At 34.4% G+C, this 21,107-nt stretch overlaps 2 protein-coding genes across 4 annotated transcripts in view; one reads left to right on the top strand and one right to left on the bottom strand.

The window, feature by feature from the left end:
- bbg (big bang) overlaps positions 1-10,812 on the bottom strand; it is a 141,210-nt gene extending 130,398 nt beyond the window's left edge. For 2 of the 3 annotated variants that reach the window (XM_068294052.1, XM_068294051.1), the window contains exon 1: positions 10,536-10,812. The gene's annotated coding sequence lies outside the window, so the exon portion shown is untranslated. The remainder of the gene's footprint in view (positions 1-10,535) is intronic. The other variant, XM_068294049.1, reaches the window with a different exon arrangement.
- A 5,112-nt stretch (positions 10,813-15,924) lies between these two features.
- Positions 15,925-18,936, top strand: Ero1L (endoplasmic reticulum oxidoreductin-1-like protein). The gene is made up of 5 exons (XM_068293692.1): positions 15,925-16,176; positions 16,242-16,508; positions 17,021-17,715; positions 17,781-18,089; positions 18,162-18,936. The coding sequence occupies exons 1-5, from the start codon at positions 16,036-16,038 to the stop codon at positions 18,211-18,213; spliced, it is 1,464 nt and encodes a 487-aa protein (XP_068149793.1). The 5' UTR covers positions 15,925-16,035; the 3' UTR covers positions 18,214-18,936.
- The last annotated feature ends 2,171 nt before the right edge of the window (positions 18,937-21,107 follow it).

Raw genomic sequence — 21,107 nt, 5'->3', positions numbered from 1 at the left:
TTAGAACTGTTGACAGCTTCACAATTTATGTTAATTGTTTTCTTGTTCTTGGCTTGCTTTCTTCTTCATTATATTTTGGATCATAATTTGTAAAAGATTTATAACTTTATTGCTTTAAATGTTATTCCATCATGTTCCGTAAACACGATTCACAGATTAGAAAGAAGAGAAAAGGTTCGGTTCGGTACGGTTGAGTTTGGTTTGGTTTGGCCTTTTTCTCCTTTTCTTCAAAGATTTATCTTCACATCAATTACAAGCAATAGAGAAGAAAGTTAACCACAAAGAAACTAAATATAGGTCATTGGTTAAGGTACATACATCGAATTTCGAGCATACCGCAAAGTACAATTAGGAAATAAATTGAAGTAATCTTTGCTTTAATTTGCTTAACAAAAGACCGTTTAATGAGTTTCTCTTGGGTTCCGAGTAATATGAAATGCATTAACGTTCAATGTGTCAGCTCTTTAACAATAGTGTGGCTGCAGATTGATGTTAATTAAATTACAAAATATCAATATTTATATAATTTTTGATTGTCCTTATGTTTGTTCCTTTAATTTTGTTTTAAAGTATCAATAATGTAATTTTTTAGATAATTTTTTTAGTTTCTTTTAAAATGTTGATAAATTGTAACAAATTTTGAATTTTCTATAAATATTTTTCGCGTTGTTTCAACAGAAAATAAATATTTTCAACTTGCCCACCTCATCAACATCAATTAATATACTCTTCTCAAAATCAAAACCAAAACCAACTAATATCTAATAATCGCAGCTTATTACAGCTTCCCAACGGAAATGGTCATCAAAAAACGCCCCGACAAATATGAAAAAAACAATAAAAATCATAAGATTTCCTCTCCAACTCCAATAAATGAAAGTAAATTGACTTCAACAGAAGAAAAAGAAAAGAAAAGAAAAGAAAGGGATAGAAACAATACAATCTTCTAATAAGGCAGAAAAAGATTCTAAATTTCAACCATAAGAGAAAATAGAAAGTAAAAAAATCAAATAAATATACAAACCAAATGCATCAGAACATACCTACTACTCTATCCAAAACAAAATTGGGTCAAACTAATGAAGACGCCCGATAAAGATGTGTATAATCGAAATGGAAATATAATCTGGGCAGCTTGTTGGCCCAACACAAAGGAAAGCCGGACCCAAATTCAAGCCCAAAAGAACCACCAACAAAAAAGCTGGGGGAAAAAATGACACAAGGTGTAGATCTCCCCATCCTAAGACCAAGGTGAGTGCTGGTGAAAGAGCATCAAAGTAGGTAAATATTTGGGTCAGCTAGAATGAGCTAGAGACCATGATCACGATGATGATGATGATGATGATAATGACGAGACGATGATGACACCAAGATCTGACTTTTGCAAAGAAGAAAGTCTCTCGGCTTTTAATTTATTATTTATATGCGACTGGCCGCAGCTCAGAATCAATGAAAGAAAGTTCTGCCACAGCATCTCAAAAAAAAAAAAAAAAAAAAAAAAAACCGATAAGAAAAGATAAAAAAAACACGAGAAAAAACAAGTTTCCCTGGCTATCAGAACGAAAGACTTAGGCAACGAACTTGGCGTGAGTCTTTTCCTCTCTTTCTCCCTCTCGCTCAAACATCTTCATTGAGAAAATACTCGCACCAGAGAGAAGAAGACTTTTGTGTGTTGCGGTCCATTGAGTGAAGTGTTCTTTTTTTATTATGCTTGCTACCCTGTAGCCGAGGCACGTTTATAGCATATTAAATGGAATGGAAAAATGATTGAAATTATTGATTAATTTAATTGTAGTTCTAAACTAAATTAAAAACTAAGACAACAGAATAATTAAAGAATCTTTTAAAATTTGTATGTTTATGAAAAGCACACACTTTAAATCTAAATTAGTAAAAAGAAGTTTACTTTTATTTTTTTATTGAATAAAACTAAATTTAATGGGCATGTAATAGTAAAATGATTTTTATTTTTCTTTTTAGATGGCAAATGCAATTATTACTAGGGCATTTGCAAAGTCGAATACTCTCAATTGAATATGCTCGATTTTGATGTCTAGAAATCTGCGCCTTGGCTATTTATGGTCAAGTTGCTAAGCTATTGCTGTTGGTCAATGCGTTCCACTTGCATTAAACTGGGTCAAATGCAACAGCAGCAGCAGCACTCGAATAAAGAAGGAGAAGAATAACCAGAAGAAATGTTATACGATCCAAGAGTACATCTCAAATTCGTTTCGTTGGTCACAAAACATTAAGGTCTTCTGTCAAAGAAGAAGAAGAAGAAACCAAAAAAAAAAAAAACTTGTTGCTGCCGCTGTAGTTGCTGCTGTTGCATGTTTGGCATGCGTTGGCCAGACAAATTTGTTAGCAATTATCGCATTTTTTATGTTTTATTTTTTTTTTTTTTTTTTTTTTTTATACTTATTGTCACTTGAGCTTTGTGTGTGCACTCATCATTGCTTACATACCTATTTATGTATCTGTAAGTATGTATAGACTGCAAACATACAACAACAAGCTCATCCAACAAGCAACTTTCTCAGGCTTCATTAAGTTTCTCTTGCTTTTGGCCAGAGACTTGACTTTGGGCACGATTTTTGCTTATGACTTTTGAATTGTTTTTATGAAGTTGCTTAGTAATTTGTTAATGGTTTTAGGTTTTTTTTTTTTTTTTTTTTTTTATATGCCTATTTATTAAATTATTTTATGTGGTTTGAATTTCATTGAATTGTATAAAGAAAAATGTTATGTTTGCTATTTCAAATATGAAAAGCGGCATTCCTTTTTGCCAAATTCGAAAGACTTATTTGAAATTATTTTTGAAAGTCTATGTTGTTGTTGTACTGTTGTTGTTGTACTTTCAAAAATTGTCAGCAATTTTTATGATAAACTATTTTATTCAAAATCACAATGCAATAAGTTGTGTGTGTGTGTGTGTTTTTTTTTTTTTTTTTCTTCCAAGTCCTTTACTCATTTCCGTTCCGTGTACGAAAATAATTTCTAAAAATACAACTGAAAACAAGTTCGTTGCCTAAGTCTTTTGTTTTTCTACCGCCATCCATCTATCCAAGTATATGTACATATATCGAACATGAGTCAATATAAATCATAAAGTAAAACGTAGATATCATTGTCTATATATGTACATATTTATATATATATATATATATATATATATACAACAAACGTTGTATTGTATCTATCCATCGGACTGCGTGGACCACCTTCAACTTCATTTGACATTTGAAAGTAAGCAACAAAACTTTGAGAAAAAATATGCAAAAAAGAAACTAAGAAACAACACACACACACACACACACTACACTTACAACTTGAGATAAACAACAACAAAAACTAGTTTAACAAAGCAGTGAAAAAAAATATAAATAATAGAAGAAGAAGAAAAAAACAGCACAATCCAACACAAATCACTCTCATTTTTTAACTTTTCATTTGTTGTTGTTTCCTGTGCTTCTTTGAAATTTTTTTTTTTTTTTAATCAACTGTAAATGAAGAAGAAAACAAAATCAAAAACAAAACACAAACTTGCATCGGCGCATTGACTTCCATTTGGACGCTCCATTTACGGTTTAACCCAGTCGTCGTCGTCGTTGTCGTTGTCGTCGACAGAGACGTGTCCAACGCCTTTTGTGGGTTCTACTTGATGTCATGTATGTGTGTGCGTGTGTGTTTTTTCTTTGTGTGTGCCTTGTATGTGCCACGCAATTGTGCGGTGAGGTAATTAATAAGCCACCGGCCAACGCCACCGCAACCAACTCCAATTGAAATTGAGAGTCGTACAGCCGGGCATACTAAGTAGCTGAAAACCGATATATGTAGCTACATACATATATACATATACATATGGATGTATATGTACCTATATACATATATGTACACATGTGCATGTAGTTGCCGGTTACTGACCATACGCAAGACAAGTTTCGTTTCGTTTCAGTTTAATGTTGCCTGATTATTTTTTTTATTTTTTATTTTTTTTTGTAAGGTTTCGTTTTGCAAAACAACCCAAAAAAGTGTACGAAAAACAACACACTCCAAAGCAATACACGAAACAATTGCAAAAATCCATTCCAATACCTTTCAATGGGCATCAAAATTTTTGAATCAATTTTCTTACGAAATATAAACAACAGAGTTCGAAAAAAAGTGCCAATCTAAAGGGAAAGGGATATAACTCTCTACTCTGTATGATCAATATGAATATTCATATTTATATTTACTAAACTTAAGCAAATAAATTAAAGGAGTAGGTTGAGTGAATTAGTTAAATGTTAGAGTTGAGTGAATAAAAAGATTAAACGTTATAGTTGAATGATGCAGTTGATAACTAGTAATAGTTGTAGAAGATTAATGTTAAGTTAAATGATTTTGAAAGAGAAAATAAAACGAAATAATGTAAACGATTCAGTTAAGTAAATGAGAAAATTAGCTAGTTTATTTGAAAATTATATTTAACTTCAAACAATAAAATAACTATTGAATATACATATGTATATCATTCCAAGTAGATCCACAAATCAAAGGGCTCAAACCATGGCAAAAGCTCCCAAAGATCCCCATGGGTAATTACTAATGTTCTAATGCAGATTGCAGAAATAGTAACTTTTTGATCCTTAGGTAAGAGTTAGTTAGATTTTGTTACACTTTGACCTTGTTCGCAAACTTTGTCATGCTCTCATGAAACACGAAAATTGTTTGAAAACTAGAATTATTTCTATAAATCAAAAAACTAATATAAAATCTAAAGTTAATATGACAGATTCAAGTGTGTATTTTTTCTATACCTTAGGTTAGATATAGTGAGATTTTCTTGCAAACTCTTTTTATTTATTTTATGTGAGTTTTTCATAATTTTTCTAGTAGGTTAGTTGGTTACCAGACACCAACCATAATCTGATAAATTGAAAATAAGCAGTTGTGATGCGATTATATGAAATTGCTCCAAAAAGAAATAATGAAGGCAAGATCAAAAAAGAATTCTGTTTCAGTTAAAGCAACAAACAAATTCCAGAAGCAAACACCGTTTCGAATAACTGTTCCCATTGTTTGCAGTCATTGTCGTGGCTATTTAGAGTTCCAATGTTCATTCACTTGTGCTGTTTGTTGACCCACTCTAAGCTCCAACTGACCAAGTGACAACGACGGCAACGACACCGCTTCTGATGATGATGACGATAGCAGAGCCAACGCTAATCGTCCAGTGCTCTCATTATTAAGTGTGTGCATATGTGTGTGTGTGTTTGGTGTGTGTGTGTAGAGCGACAAAACGTCATTGCGATTTCCGCACCTACTTAGAGTGACATGTGAACAACACGTCTAACCGTAAATCCCTATTGACCTGCATTTAAGCCATCCATCCCCAAAGTATCGACAAAAGGGCCAATTGTTTGTTACTCTCTTTTCTCTATGTTTCTATTACTGCTTTGGCCTTTTCACATTAGCTTCAATTTCAATTTGCAAAAGACACACACACAAACATACACACCTATACCATAAATACATACATACATTTAGATATACATGTTTATATATTTCGCCTGTTTTTCAACTTTAAACAAAACTTGTTTATGGTTTTTCTGCTCTCCTACAAGAATGTGGCCATAGCTGGAAAACTGGGTTAAAATTGTTAGACAACCAACTACCACCAGCCAATGAACCAACCAACAACCAACCAACCAGCCCGACTCTAGCAAGACTTTGAGCTGAACCAGCTGAATATATACATATGTATGTATATTTATATATATATTTTTATACCATACACCCATAGGGTGAAATGGTATATTAAAGTCGCCAAAATGTATGTAACAGGCAGAAGGAAGCTTCTCCGACCCTATAAAGTATATATATTCTTGATCGGGATCAACAGCCGAGTCGATCTAGCCATGTCCGTCTGTCCGTCCGTCCGTCCGTCCGTCCGTCCGTCCGTCCGTCCGTCCGTCCGTCCGTCCGTCCGTCCGTCCGTCTGTATGAACACGCAGATCTCGGAGACTATAAGAGCTAGAGCCACCAAATTTGGTATGTATACTCGTGTAGTATGCACATGTTCAGCATTAATTGGAATTTCGGCCACGCCCCCTTACGCCTCCAGGAATCACATAAAACTGTTTTTCTTAAAAAGTATGACAGCTAGAGACATAAAATTTAGTTTGTATACCCGATTAGTTAGTGCGCAGAAACTAATTGTTTAAACTTTTTGCCACGCCCCCTTCCGCCCGCGGAATTTACATAAAAGTGATTTCCTTAAAAACTATGATAGCTACCGACATCAAATTTAGTATGTAGACTAGCTTAATAGACGCGCAGATATTGGCTATTTAAACATTTTGCCACGCCCACTTCCGCCCTCGTAAATTAAACAAAACTGATTTTATCAAAAACTAACAAAGCTAAAGTCACCAAATTTAGTATGTATACTGGCATAGTATGCGCAGAGAATTTAGATATTTTCACATTTTGCCACGCCCACTTCCGCCTCCATAATTTAGAAAAAAACTATTTCCTCCTTTAGTTTTTTGACTATCGTATTTAAATTTGGCAGACTAATTTATCTTATCTATTTCTACCAAACTATCAAATTTTATTGAAATCGTACTAGAAACATGTAAAATATGAGTATGAACGTATTTTACTAAGCGGTCCACAAGGCCAGAATTGGACGTTGGCTAGTAGCGGCGCTAGAGTGCTCGTGTGTTTGTAGAGTGAGCGAGATAGCACATAGTATAAGACATGTAAAAACAATTTAATAGACATACATTTGGTCTTCGAAATTTGAAATATTTGTTTCACCAGGTGTATGGTATACCCAAGTCGACGAGTCGACTTACTTGCTTCATTTTTTTTTGCATAGGTTGGGACTGGGTCTGAGTCTCTGACGTCTGGCGTCTGATCCATGAAGTATGCCTCCAATCGCAACTGTTTTTTTCGTCTTTTCTCTCCTTTTTTTAGCATTATTAACACCAATCGACGAGTAAGTCTCGCTTGCTGCTTGTTGCACAGGTTATAACAAATTTGTTGTTGCGTTTTTTGCATATAAAGTGATAGTTTAACATTGGCATCAAATCGTTGCCAACATATGTACATACACATACCAACATACCAATATACATACATACATGCCAAATGCCGTAATATTTGCGCATAACGGAAACTATAGACTAAATTTGTAAAGTGACACCCAACAACAACAACACCAAGAAAATTTAAAAGGAACTTTAAATTGCTATATCTTTGAATAAAATATAATCATGTCTATTTATTATCTATAGAAATAAAACGGTTAGTTTAATGTGGGAAATTAATCTTATATATAAATGGAAACGTAATTTCCTTCATGGCTTCTGATCATATATACAGAAATAAATAGAAATGACTATGTAAGTGTTACAAAAAATAATTAGAAAACTATTTAATTGTGCATTTAGAATTAAAAATTTAAAAAACCTGAATATACCCAGCAATGTCAATCCTCAATAAATTCTTAAAGAAAGCTGTCTTGAAATTGAAATTCGCACAAATTTGGTATAAGACCCAATACAGTTTAAGAAATACCTAAATAAATTAAAATATCTTTAAAAATATGAAACATTTTATTAATTCTATGATTTTCTTAAAATTTTACATTTCAATTAAGAACGTATAAAATAAAATTTAAGAAATCTACATCAAGTCTAACCACTTTTCCCATTTTGGTATAAGCCAAAATTAAAATTTGAAAATGATACAATAGAAAGAACAAGAGCTAGTTACTTGCAACTATGACTCAATCTGCTTTATCTCCACACATTCTGGTAATAAAATTTTTATTTTATAATAACCATAAAAAGGCTTAAGACTAATTATTTGATCAAACTGGTTTTGCTCTTGATATTTTGTATTTAAAAGTTGGTTCACCCACAACTAATAAACTTAATATTTCAAGTCCAATATTAGCAACTTTTTATGATCTTTACTCAATTTCAGCCTCATAAACTCTCATTCACAAACCCAAGCGAACAACAAGACAAAGAGAGAGAGAGAGAGAGAGTGAGAAATTCTTACTAAACCAAGAATTTAGAATTTTAATAAAGTTTTTATACTCTTTTTTGCTGAATATCTAAAAAAGATTGTTCTATGTAGGTCGCAACGAATTTTGTCTATCGGGCATTATATGTAGTTCTCGATTGGAGACTCTCGTTTTTTGGTTGACAATGCTGAAACTTTTGTGGTTCATATAAAGAGTCAGAAACTGTGTGCGTAATATTCATTTTAAGACAACCAAATGATATTTATCCACACTCCCATTATCCTTAGACAGCTTCTAAGCAAATCAATCAATCTTTATACAAATTTTGAAAAACAATCAATTATTATGTTTTAGTTTATAAACTTTTTGTTTTGAGTATTTCAAACGATTTGGCCAAGAAGATTTCATTTTCAACTGCATTCAGGTATTAAGAATGTTTTTCAATGCTTGAAAATGCTAAGGCTCTTATTTTTGGAAAGGGTATTTATATATGCCACACATAAATCTTGAGGCTAACTAAACACACTCACACCTCATCATGATCATTAAGATCAATGACCTTTTGCACGGTCAGTTCCAGCCTAGAACTACTGTCTTTTCTAGCAACTTAAGTTTTTCTTTTCTTTTCTTTCTATTCCACCTTGTTTTCCTTTTCGATTTATTCTTTTCTTTTGTTTGTGTCTTATGTGTTCAACAGGGTGTCATCTGTGCGTGCCTTGCACTTGTATTTTCTAGCCGAGTCATGATCTCCGCCAAGTGGTAGTAGAAGAAAAAAAGGTACTAACTACCTATCTACTATATCTTCTAACCGTTGACGTTGATGTTCGGTGTTGGTCTTATAATTACACATTATATATGATGTATATATGTATGTATGTATGTTTGCCACCTCGAAATGGTAGGTAATGTCTTTTTATGCCTTCTTCACATTTTCACACATAACAACAAACGCTTTAAAAAAAATGTTTTATTATCATTAAAAAGTCAAATTTATGCTAAGGTTGGTGTTGTTGTTATTTTCTGCCTTTAGGGTGAAACTTTTAACGGTGATTTTAGTCAATGCGAAGCTGGAGAATACCCAGAACGGTATCTGATGAATACGCGTAGCTTTGAGCTACTTTTTTTTTGTTACTAATGAGTTATTAATTAATAAAAATACCCAAAAAAAAAAAACAACAATTTTTATTTATTGTTTATAATATGTTAAAAGGTCTATTCTCTATCACACAAAAGGTTGATAGATGCTTTTCCCGATGCGAGATGACACCTATTAACATACTCCTGATGATAACCTTGAAGATGAAGCGAGAAAAAATGGTCAAGACAATAATTAAGACAATTTTGGCTTCAACTCAGTCGAAGATTAATGCTTTTTTATAAAGTTTTCAAGAATTTCAAATTCAAGTCAAGAAAGTTTCAAAGTTTTAGAAACTAAGTTAAACGATGAACAACATCTTTAATTTTTGGATCCTCTTGGCGGCAAGGATAACTCGATGCAGGTTCGTCTGACAATAAATCTAAGCCGGCGTTAGATTTGAAGTAAATGTAATTCTAGTCCCGACCCCTATAATAACTTTAGTATTGTTTTTTATTTTTAGCCTTTTTGATTCATTACTTCGAATAACCCTTTTGAAAAAATATTCTCAATACTTTTAAGCTGAAAAGGAATTTAATAAAATCGAATTCTCTATGGTTTTTTTTTTTTTTGATTTTAAAGGATTTTAAAAGTTATAACTTAGTTTGTTCAGATCGACTCAGATCTCTACATCAAATGTGTGATAAAATGTGGAATGTTTTGAATATTTTACGTGATAATTGAATAATTGGAAAGATCTAGTCTCCTTCCCAAAATAGATTAAGATATATCTTAACAATTTAAGAATCCTTGGCAGTTGAGATTCGATTGATCTGACCTTGTCCTATATGAGTTTATCATCATATTTAATAAAATGTATATGCAACTGGTCTTCATCATCATTTCTCTTTCTCTCTCTTGCTCTCTTTTCGTCTTTCTCTATCAACATTTTCACGCACTCGCTTACAAAATGAAGCAATTACAAAATGCCAAAACCATGTTCGTTCCACTCGAGAAGTGTTGAGCCGCAATTAATTTGGGGCTTTTTGTCAGACAGTTTAAATATATACATAGATGTATGTACATATGTATGTGTGTATATGTATGTAACCTTGACATTGAGCCAAGAGCTGCTCTCTAAATAAACTATATAAATACCACAAACAAAAATTATTATATTAAAAATAAACGTTTAAATTCACAAAAAAAAAAAAAGAAAGACAAATGCAAAAATTGAGTCATTGAACAAGTTTTTTTTGTGTTCTGTTTGCAAATCTTTAGAATCTCATAAAGTGATGAGCTCAGACTTTTGGGCTAATAGACATAACAAAAAAAAAAAAAAAAACAAGTTAGCACACAAATGGAAACTCGAAATGAGAGAGAAAAATATCACGAAGATCTAAATGATTGAACATATATTAATATAATATTACTTACTTTTGTCCGCTCTCTCTCTCTCCCTCGCTGTCAGATTGATTTTCCGTTTTTTCTCTCTCTCTCTCTGTCCCCGGATGCCGGTTTGAGGAAAATTTTCGTTTCTTTTGTTGTTTGTTGGTTTTTTCTTTTTTGCTATTTCTCTTTCTCAACTTTCACAATTCACTTTTTTTAATTAAAATATGCAATTTTTTTCTTCTTTTTTTTCGCTTTGTTTATTTATTTGTTTAGCGACTGTATTCTATTATAATTTATTTATTATTGGTAACAATTGGTGGCTTTGTTTCTTAAAGGAACAATAACAACATTCAAAAAAAATGTAGAAAAAAAAGAACATGTATGTATGTATTAATGTCATTGAACTTATTTCGATTCTTGCAAAAAACTTTTTTTATTTCGACTTTTCTTGTTGTTTTACTTTTTTCTTTTTTTTTTTTTTTGGTTTGGTTTGGTTTGAATTTCACTTGGAATTTCGATTAGTTTGGAGCATCATCAAGATATCTTTAAGACATTTTCCCCTCGACGTAGTTGCAACAAGTCATAAGTCAAGACTTTCAATTAAGCCGCTTAACACGACGATGAAAGACGCTTGGAATGGGATGGGATCTTTGGATCTGATGGTATGTACGTGCGCGTTGTCGTATGTTAAAGATAGAAAAGTATCTATGAATCTTTCTCTCGCTCTCTGTATGTCGGTCTGTCTGTCTGTCTCTTGGCTGGTTTCTTGGGTAAAAGTGTAAAAATTACTTGCGCTTTCACAACAGCAATCTTTTCTGCATGTGATTTATGCATTTTGAAACTTTAGTTTGTTCATTTTGTTCGATGGATCGTTTGAATGGATGGATCAGCCGCATCTTCACTTAGCCATTTTTACCTACATGGGGTTCCGGGTTCAATATATGTATGTATGTATGTATGTGTATATAGAAACAATTTCAATACAAAGCGAAAAACTAAATAAATTAAAATATACGCACAGCTGCACAAATACAATGAAAATGTTGTATTATCTATGTATGTATGTGAAAGTAACAATACAAAAACAACAAAAATAAAACAACTAAAAGGAAAAATCAAATGGAAAATTGTCAACGCACATTGAACTTGACAAGTAAAAGAGAGAGACAGAGAGTGAAAGAGAGAGATAGTGATTGAAGGGGTGACGGCGGGGGAGAGCGGCGTGCGGTTTGGCGATGTTTCGCATGCCTCAACTTACAGTTAAACATTGCAAGAGATGCAAAACTCCTAAAAAGATACTTTCGGGTGCAGAGCGCGCGCTCGGAATGCGAAATTGTTGTGAGTTGCACTTGCTGCGGCAACTTTTTCAGCAATGAAACCAACAAAAAAAACCAAAAAACAACAAAAAAAATCACCAACTACAACAACAAAAAGTGAAGGGGCCGTCGCCAGGTCCCTTCTTTTGCTCTGCCTGTCTGTCTCCCCCTTTCCACCTCTTTGGCTGATCATTTCACATGTGTGTGTGTGTGTGTGTGTGTGTGTGTGTGTGTGTGTGTGGCGTCTCGTTTGTTGAATGCTCAGGCTAATGGTGCAAGAGTGACTGGGGACCTGGGCCCGATGTCTAGCCATAGCGGTATTCCTCTCCTTCTGCCTCGTGCCACGCCATGCCACGCCACCTTCTTCTCCTTCTCCGCCCAACTGGCTCCTTTGCATAAGCACATCAAGACAGGGAGGAGCTGCTAATGACTCGCAATCGAGGAAGTTGCCAATTTTTATTTTCTTTTTTTGTTGTTCAACGAGTTGTGTGTGTGTGTGTGTGTGTGGTTCAAAGATTAGAGTTCTTAATTTCAGCAATTACAATTTTATTGGAGTCTATAAAAGTCGTATAATAATACTATTGCTCCAGAATCATAATACTTAGTTTGATTTTGTATTAAGAGAAAATGCTGTCAATAACATAGGGTATAAAAGTTTTACAACGCTCAATTCACAGTAATTAAGAGGTAAAGCTGATGCGATTGTTTATAACTGTTCTTAGGTATTTCAATAATATTAAATTTTATAACCATAACTGTAGTCAAGGGTCAAAGTGATCTAATATGTCAGTTATAAAGCACTAAAAGGCAAATAACTCTTGCATATCATTAATATAACAGTTGTCAAAGGTCAAAGGTCAGTGTATAACACTTGATATGACACTTGTCGAGGATCAAAGTGAAATAATCGCTCTCTGAATGAAGGGTAAAATTTTGAATACATGTACATACATGAATATAACAGTTCTACAAAACAAGAGTATAACAATTATATAACAGGATTGTCATATATACATACATACATATGCATCTCCGCACCCTTAAGTGCGAAAGAGATAAAATAGGCCATAATGGTATTACAGTTTTAGTTCGTATAACAGTTTAAGTTGCGAAGTTCAAAAGTCGGCATCTTAACCGAAAAAAAGGACAAATCAGAAGATTGTTGATTTTTTTAGAAAAATATCGCTAATAACTTGCCAAAATCAGGCACTTGCGCAAATGCCAACGACAATCAAATAAACGGCCATATAACTGACATTAAACTAATCGTAAAACATTCATATAACACCTGTAGACAGACGAAAGGCGTATTCATCGAATTTTATGCCTTTATGTCTATATAACGGTAGATTTTCTACTTTGTATGCTTTCGGACATTTCCAAATATTTTCATTCATATTGAAATATTTTGAATTTTGTTATCACTTGCTTATTCGTTCTTCTTGTTCTTCTGCAGCTTCTGAGTTCCTTCTTCTAACAACCACAAAGTCTCCATTTTAGCAAACACAATAAACAAAAAAGCAAAAACAAAAATATACAAAACTCACGCACACACGCAAAACCAAAACAAAAACAACAACACCAAAAAAAAGTAAAAGAAAAACAACCGTTATCCACACTTTGCATGAAGCCTGTCGTATTTTGCTTACTACATATTTTATCTTAATTACTCAATTATTCGCTTAGTGTCTCTTTTTTTCTTTTTTTTTGTTGAACATGGTTTCTTTAATTTCTTATTTTATTTTCTTCTCTTCTTTTGTTTTCTTTGCACTTGTTTTCCGTTGAAAATTAGCCGCTAAGTAAAGTACGCAGCGCAGGCCCAAACAACACGTCGCGTGCTAACTTGGCCAAAATCACAAAGTTCCGACGGAGTACAACAACACGCATGTGCGAACGCGCCAAAGACCAAAATGAAACTCGCGCGGGCTTAAAATAATTCTTTTTTTTGCGTAGACTTTTTCAAGCGACCTTTTCAAATCTCAGTGCAATCCCTGTATTTGATGCCTACGTTTTTCCCCCAACCCATTATTTCTTGCGCGGCTCCCAGTATTTGACGATGTATCGATGGTTCGTGCCCAACTATCGAAGAGAAAACTTGCGCGAGAGAATAACAATTTCCAGCTGTTTTAGCTTAAAATTCCTCTCTCACTCTCTCTCTCTCTCTCTCTCTCACTAAGCAAGATGATCAGACGACTTAGATTTAATTCAATGTTTAACTTGAGGAAAGATTTTAGCAATCTGTTTTTTAAGAAAAGGGACAACAGGAACATAAATAAATAGCACTGGTAATAAAAGAAGAAGTACAGCTCTAATGAGGTGATAAATGTATATGGAGCCTGTACAATCAAAACGGCTAGCAATTTTTAGAAAATATAATTACTTTATTACATTATTACTAATGACGGAAGCCCGCAAGTTTATTGAAAAATAGCATCATTGTACTTTAACTTGATATTTTAAAAATGCATAATAAATGTTACGTAGTCGTAGTATTGTTATTTGCATATTAGAAAAAGTCACCAATGAGCCAATGACCAATGAGCTGTCAATCAATATTAATGAATAAAATATCAAAGAAGTTAAATTCGGCTATGCCGAAGTTTATATACCCTTGCAGTCCTTGACAATAATAATTTCACATGTTCAAAATTTCTTTTCTGCAACTCAATTCATTAATATACAAACAAAACAATTTTACTCTTCATACTATGTACAATTTGTTCTTCTTCTTCCCTCATTCCCTAAGCAAAGCAACGCACGCATACACATACAGTTTATGTAGCGTTGCGTCTGTGTGTGTATGCATGTGCTCTGTTAACAGATGGTGACGTAGTAGGCAGCAAGCAGAGCTGCCGGCAGCGATTGAACCGATTTATATAGACTGTAACTTGTGTTCTATTTATCCGATCATGGTCAAATTTTGGGATCTGAGATTTTATATCAAATTCTATTATATTGGTAAATTTCATGGGGATACTCCAATTTTTGCAAAAATTTTTGTTCCAGAGCTATATGATATAGTAGTCCGATCCCAAAGATTTTCATACTTTATCTCACCCGGGTAAAAAAAAGCTCCCAAAAAAAATTTCATCCCGATAGCTCTTAAGATGGCTGAGTAAAACGCGTACGCACCGACGGACAGACGGACAGACGGACAGACGGACAGACGGACAGACGGACAGACGGACATGGCTATATCGACTTAGCTTCTCATGCTGATCAAGAATATATATACTTTATGGGGTCGGAAACGTCTCCTTCTGTGCGTTACAAACATCTGACCAATTTTATAATACCCTCTGCAAGGGTATAAAAAGAAGCAAATTTATATAGTTATAAAATTCCAAAAATGATATAAATATTTACTTGCAGCTTTCTCACTGATTTAGAGCATTGTAACCCTATTTGAAAATGGCGCCATAGTCCTAAGGGTGCCAGTAATAGTCCTAAGGGCCGAATAATAGTCCTAAGGGCCGAATAATAGTCCGAATAATAGTATGAATTAGTGGCCTAAAATCACATTGGTTGTGATAGCTTTACAGTGAAATTTAATTCTTGTTTTTAGGTGGAGCCAACTTTTAGCATGACCAGAAAGAATCAATCAAACAAAATATATACATACATCTATGAACAATGGAATTATGAAGGTATACAAAAGACTAGCCAAAACAAGAGCCTCAAAACATTTTAAGCAACTTTTTTTTTTATAAAAGTAACTATGACAGTTTTTCAGTCACTCTTAATGTTCTCTGGGTTATGTTTTGATCAGTATGTGGCTTGAAACAGTGGTGACAACTTTTAAAGGTCAAAAACAGCTTTATTTGAAGGGCAATTTTAGGAAATTTTAGGAAATACTTAATGCTAATGCTGGTAGTTTTATAAATATAAAATGATGTCTTCGATTTCGTGGTACTTTTAAACCTTGATCACATACTTTAAATGGAACAAATTAAGTTCAAACAGCCATTGCGCTGTTGTTCTCAGTGTGGCTTTGAAAGCATTTTTGTCTGTCCCAACTTTAGTAGCTCAATAAACTACTTTGTGCATTTGGCGGGAAAAAGCCAAAATTTCCGCTGCCCGTTGAGGTAAAACTTTTTTATGAGTAGCCGATTTCCCATCACTACTAAAAAAGACAGCAGCAGAAGTAGCAGCGGCAGCTGAGCTCCCCAAACAGAAATATAAAACACACACACGGAAAAACACGAACAGCAACAACATCAACAACAATTATGGTGGAACGCGGAGGGCAGCTAAATCGCTGGCTACCACGCCTGATGATTTTGCTGATCCTTCTTTATTGGACAGCGCGAACTAGTGGCTATTTTGCCGCCCTCGACGATGCCGAAACGAACAAAAACTGCTTCTGTGAGGTATGTCTAACACGAAAAAAGCGGAGAAATGTTAATTTCATAAATAAAACGGATCTGTTTTCCAGTTGGAAGGCTCCATTAACGATTGCAGCTGCGATGTGGACACTGTTGATCATTTTAACAATATGAAAATCTATCCACGGCTGCAAAGTCTATTGGTTAAGAATTTCTTTCGGTTCTACAAGGTGAATTTGAGACAGGATTGCCCATTTTGGCCCGACGACAGTCGCTGCGCCATACGCTTCTGTCAGGTGGAAAATTGCGAGGAGAAGGCCATTCCACAGGGCATTAAAGACAAGGGCGAGCAAAAAGAGAAATCTGCATCTTACAAGGTAAGTAAGAGATAGAGACTGAAAACTTATTCAATTTATTGATAACAATCGATTGAGCTCAGCGTCTTATCAACAATATACAATATAAGTGAAGTGTGTCTTGTGTTTGCCCTCTCCTATCCGTCGCATTTTATTATTATCTTATAAATTATCAATGGGGTTTTGGGAAGAAGGAAATGAAGCAGAGTCGCGCCCGCCCCCGCGCCCTCTCACACTTTCTCATATAGATTGTGTCTCACACAATCTTGAAGGTATTTTATGAAATGCCAATATCTGTTTGATTATGTGGATATTTTTAGTTTTAGTTGTTGTTTTGTGTTTTGTGACGTGTCACACTTTAACAAAAACCAATCTGAGCCATATACATAAGATATTTACCTTTAATACAAACAAAATGGTAATTGTTAATTTACAATAGGCCCAAAAACCTGACGTGGTCTTTTCACGCTGAATGAATGGATTAACCTGTTCAATTTAATGGTTTTTGTTTTCGTTTTGTGTGCTATTTTTAGTATACTCGCGAGGCACAGGAGAGTGGAGATGGTGCAGTTGGTTGTTCGGGCGTGGAGGACTTTGAAAGTGCTCTAGGATTCCTGGATACCAGCATTAGTGATCAAGCGCACAAGGAATTCGAATTGTGGGCCAAACATGATGAGGCTGAGGAAGATTTTTGTATTCCCGATGATCATGAGGAGGGATCACAATATGTGGACTTACTATTGAATCCGGAACGTTATACTGGTTATCGTGGAGATTCAGCTCATCGCATCTGGAAGAGTATCTATCTGGAGAATTGTTTCGCCGGCAATAATGCCACAGCGAATAAGTTCTCAAATTATGTGCCACATTTGGATTTACGTGACGTTTGCCTGGAGCAACGTGCCTTCTATCGCATTATATCTGGCCTTCATTCGAGTATCAATATACATCTATGCTCAAAATATTTGCTATCCGAATCGAAAGATTTCCTCGATCCACAGGGCGTTTGGGGTCCCAATGTCAAGGAGTTTAAACGTCGTTTTAGTCCAGAAACCACCAGCGGGGAGGGGCCGCATTGGCTGCGTAATTTATACTTTATATATTTGGTTGAACTGCGTGCCCTGGCCAAAGCGGCGCCGTATTTGCGACGCGAGGAATACTACACAGGCATTGCCGAAGAGGATGACGAGGTTAAACTGGCTATCAATGATATGCTAAGTGTAATAGAGTAAGTGCACCATAATCGCATCATATTAATGTCTTCACTAATCAAGTAATCCTTATGCATTGCAGATCCTTTCAGTCACACTTTGATGAGAATGCTCTATTTAGTAGTGGCATTGCTTCAATCAAATTCAAACATGATTACAAGGAAAAGTTTCGCAATATATCGAGAATAATGAGTTGTGTGGGATGCGATAAATGTAAATTATGGGGTAAATTGCAGACCCAAGGCCTGGGTACAGCATTGAAGATACTTTATTCAGAGAAGTTAAATTTGGCAACAGAGAGCGGTATTTGGGATAAACCGCATATTGAAGCGGATCCCATATTTAGGCTATCACGTAGTGAAATAGTATCTCTATTCAATGCCTTTGGCAGGTGAGTTGTTTTAGTTCATGCTTATGATTGTCAGCAATTTATCATTCTCTCTCTCCCTCACTCTCTAATTAGATTGTCAAATAGTATATACGAAATGGAGAATTTCCGTCGAGTGCTGAGGTAACCCAAGAGGAGAAATAATCTAGTAATGACATCGATGCCTCATCAATTTGTAACTCATCTAGCCAATTTATACGCACATCTGTGTACATATATCGGGGCTGTTATATTATGGATCTGAAATTCCTTTTTGTATATCTCACATCCATCCATCCATCCATCCCTAACTTCCTTCCATATAGAGACTAATTGGCAAATGGCTATGTTGGTTTTTTTTTTTTTTTTTTTTGCCTTTTCCCCAAAAAGAAAAGTCAAATAAATCCTTTTCCTTCCCTTGTACATATAAAACAAAAACAAAACCCAATTCCTGTTGGCTCTACATTGTACATTACATACAAAACAAGAAAGAAAAAACACAAACAAACAAACACAACCACAGACACAGGTGATTATTATAAGATAGAAATATTATTTATTTTGTGAAAAACAACAACAACAGCAACAAGAACTTTTTATAAAGCATGCTCAACCTTAAAAAAAAGAAATGACAAAAGAGAAAAAAAAGTAAACAAAATAAGCAAACATTGTGCAATAAGTAACTTAATTTTATTTTATAAAAATATGCGCAGACAACTTAAATGTTTATTAAATTGATCTGCTAACACAGTAAGAGGTGAATGTTTCTACAGTTTAAATGTTGCAAGGATTGGTATTTAAATTCATCCATCCGATGGAACCAAGTACCATTAACCCCCAAAATAAAGCTGTATTACTGAATTCTATATAAGTTATATGTAAATTTCTTTATTGATTTTGTCTGTATATATTCAACTGGAAGCATCTGTGACCCGCTTTCGAGTTGTTTCCCCTGTAAGCAATGTTTCTTGTATCCAATTACAACTTTCACCTCTGTCAAACTCTGTCGTTGACGTGGCCAAGTGGTCTGATTCATCATCACTCATGATTGATCACACAAGATGATCACAAGTTGTGGCGACTTGTGAAATTTGCTATCAACAAATATTCCATTAGATGATTTCATTTTTCTCTTTTCTAAACTATTTGACTAATCTGATCTGAGGGGGCGTTTTTCAACAAATAACGAGGGGCGTACCAAGATCAAGCAATGAAGCAAACTATCGAAACAGCTGCTAAAGCAAGTTGAAGGCAACAGCCGCACATTTTGTTTGCCGTTTCGAATTGTTTAAGCAGATAATAGCTTAATTAAACATTCAAAGTGTTTGACATATAGAATTTTCAGTGGGTCGGGGCTAACTTGTCGAAAGTTGTATACCCTCGAAAGTTTTTCTTTTACACTTTTCTTTACATTAGATCGAAAATGTTAAATATCCGCCAAGGAAAGGCCTACAATCTCAAGTTGTCTTATATGGATATTCGATTTTGATCTTTATTTGCCAGATTTAGAGATTAGAGAGTTAGTTACAATCATGATAATCACGATAATCACAAAAGCAGGAAACAAAAAGGCCAACAAGTTATTTTTCGACCGATTCCTTCTATGTGGGCTATATGATTCGATTGTCGTCCGATTTTGCTAAAACCGGGCACAGTTCTCGTAAGATCGTTCCTATAGGAGCCATGCAATAAAGTAGTCCGATCCGACTGAGTTTGAGATAAACATACATCCTTACGTCATAAGGAAGTCCCAACGAGATGAGCATTAGCTTCAGCTCTCTAAAAGCTCCTTTAAACCGAGTTTGCGTTAATCCAAACAGATGGACGTGACTATATAAACTCTTTTTGTTGTGCTGATCCAAAATATACATATATATTCTTTATAAAAGTCTTCCATCAAGGCATTGCACGTTTAGAACCAAGATTATTTTACCCTTTTTGCAAGGATATTTAAAAAGTTTATGAACTTTCAGCCTGTTCTTTGTCAAGCAAAGGGTTGTATTCATAGTTCCCGTGGACTGTGGTCTTAAAATATTCTATGGGCTGACCTTTTCCGGTGGCAAAAGTATGTATTTACAGTAATAGCCTAACTATAACAGCTCAAAGTCACTCTAATTTCATAAGGACATATACTAAAAATTGTCAAACAAAAAGATGTGGTTCGGCTGCGGATGTCATATAAGTCTTTAAAGAAGTATGTATTAGTCTAGATCATTGACTTGTTAATTGAAAAATGACTATTTTCATACTTGTTTAAAAAAGGATACGAAAATGACTCTTCCAAATGCTCAGAATCGGATTTATATAAAGTGAAGTAACAAAGCCCATCGCTGTGTCTGATTAAAAATATGACCTTAACGAAAGACTTCAAAACGATTAAAAGAAAAGGAATCCTAACCAATTCATAAGAAGAAAAATTTCAGATCTGTAGCTCTTACGGTCTAGGAGGAGATTGCGTTGATCCAGACGGACTATGCGTTCTATGCGTTGCACACTTTTGACCGAAATTAATATAAACTTTTTGGAAGGGTATAAAAAGAGAAGTCTAATATGATCAGAATGATCATTATAAAATGAAACTTGTGCTCAGATCTGCTGCGATCCCCCCAAAAATCCAACTCTGGATCCGCCTTTGGCCAACAGTGGTGGTTACGAATTCATGACGTTTTCAGTTTTTCGACTTTAGTTATCCCTAGAGCAAGTCTTGGCGGATATAGTTTTAAGACACTTGAACTAAGAAAAAAAGTGAACTGAAAGAGTCATAAATTCATGACCATGACTGTATATTTTAGATTTCAGGGATCAAGTCTCTTCACTTTTTCGCTGAATTTCGATTTACCTGGTCAGAAAAGGGTTGAAAAACAAACCAAAGGCACAAATTGAAATAAAATATTGCAATTGTTTACTATTTTTAAAAATTTGTGCCTGCCTCTATAGGGGAAAGAAATGAAAAAAAGAATTTTTTCAAACGATTGTTTGATTGATAAAACATTATCATTTTGTCACCAGGCAACCAGTTGTTTATTTGTCGGCTTTTTCATT

Source organism: Drosophila tropicalis, unplaced genomic scaffold (assembly GCF_018151085.1).
Source record: "Drosophila tropicalis isolate 14030-0801.00 unplaced genomic scaffold, ASM1815108v1 contig_805, whole genome shotgun sequence".
NCBI classification, from domain to species: Eukaryota; Metazoa; Arthropoda; class Insecta; order Diptera; family Drosophilidae; genus Drosophila; species Drosophila tropicalis.
Note: the sequence above shows the minus strand (reverse complement) of the source record. Positions and strands in the feature narration are given on the sequence as shown.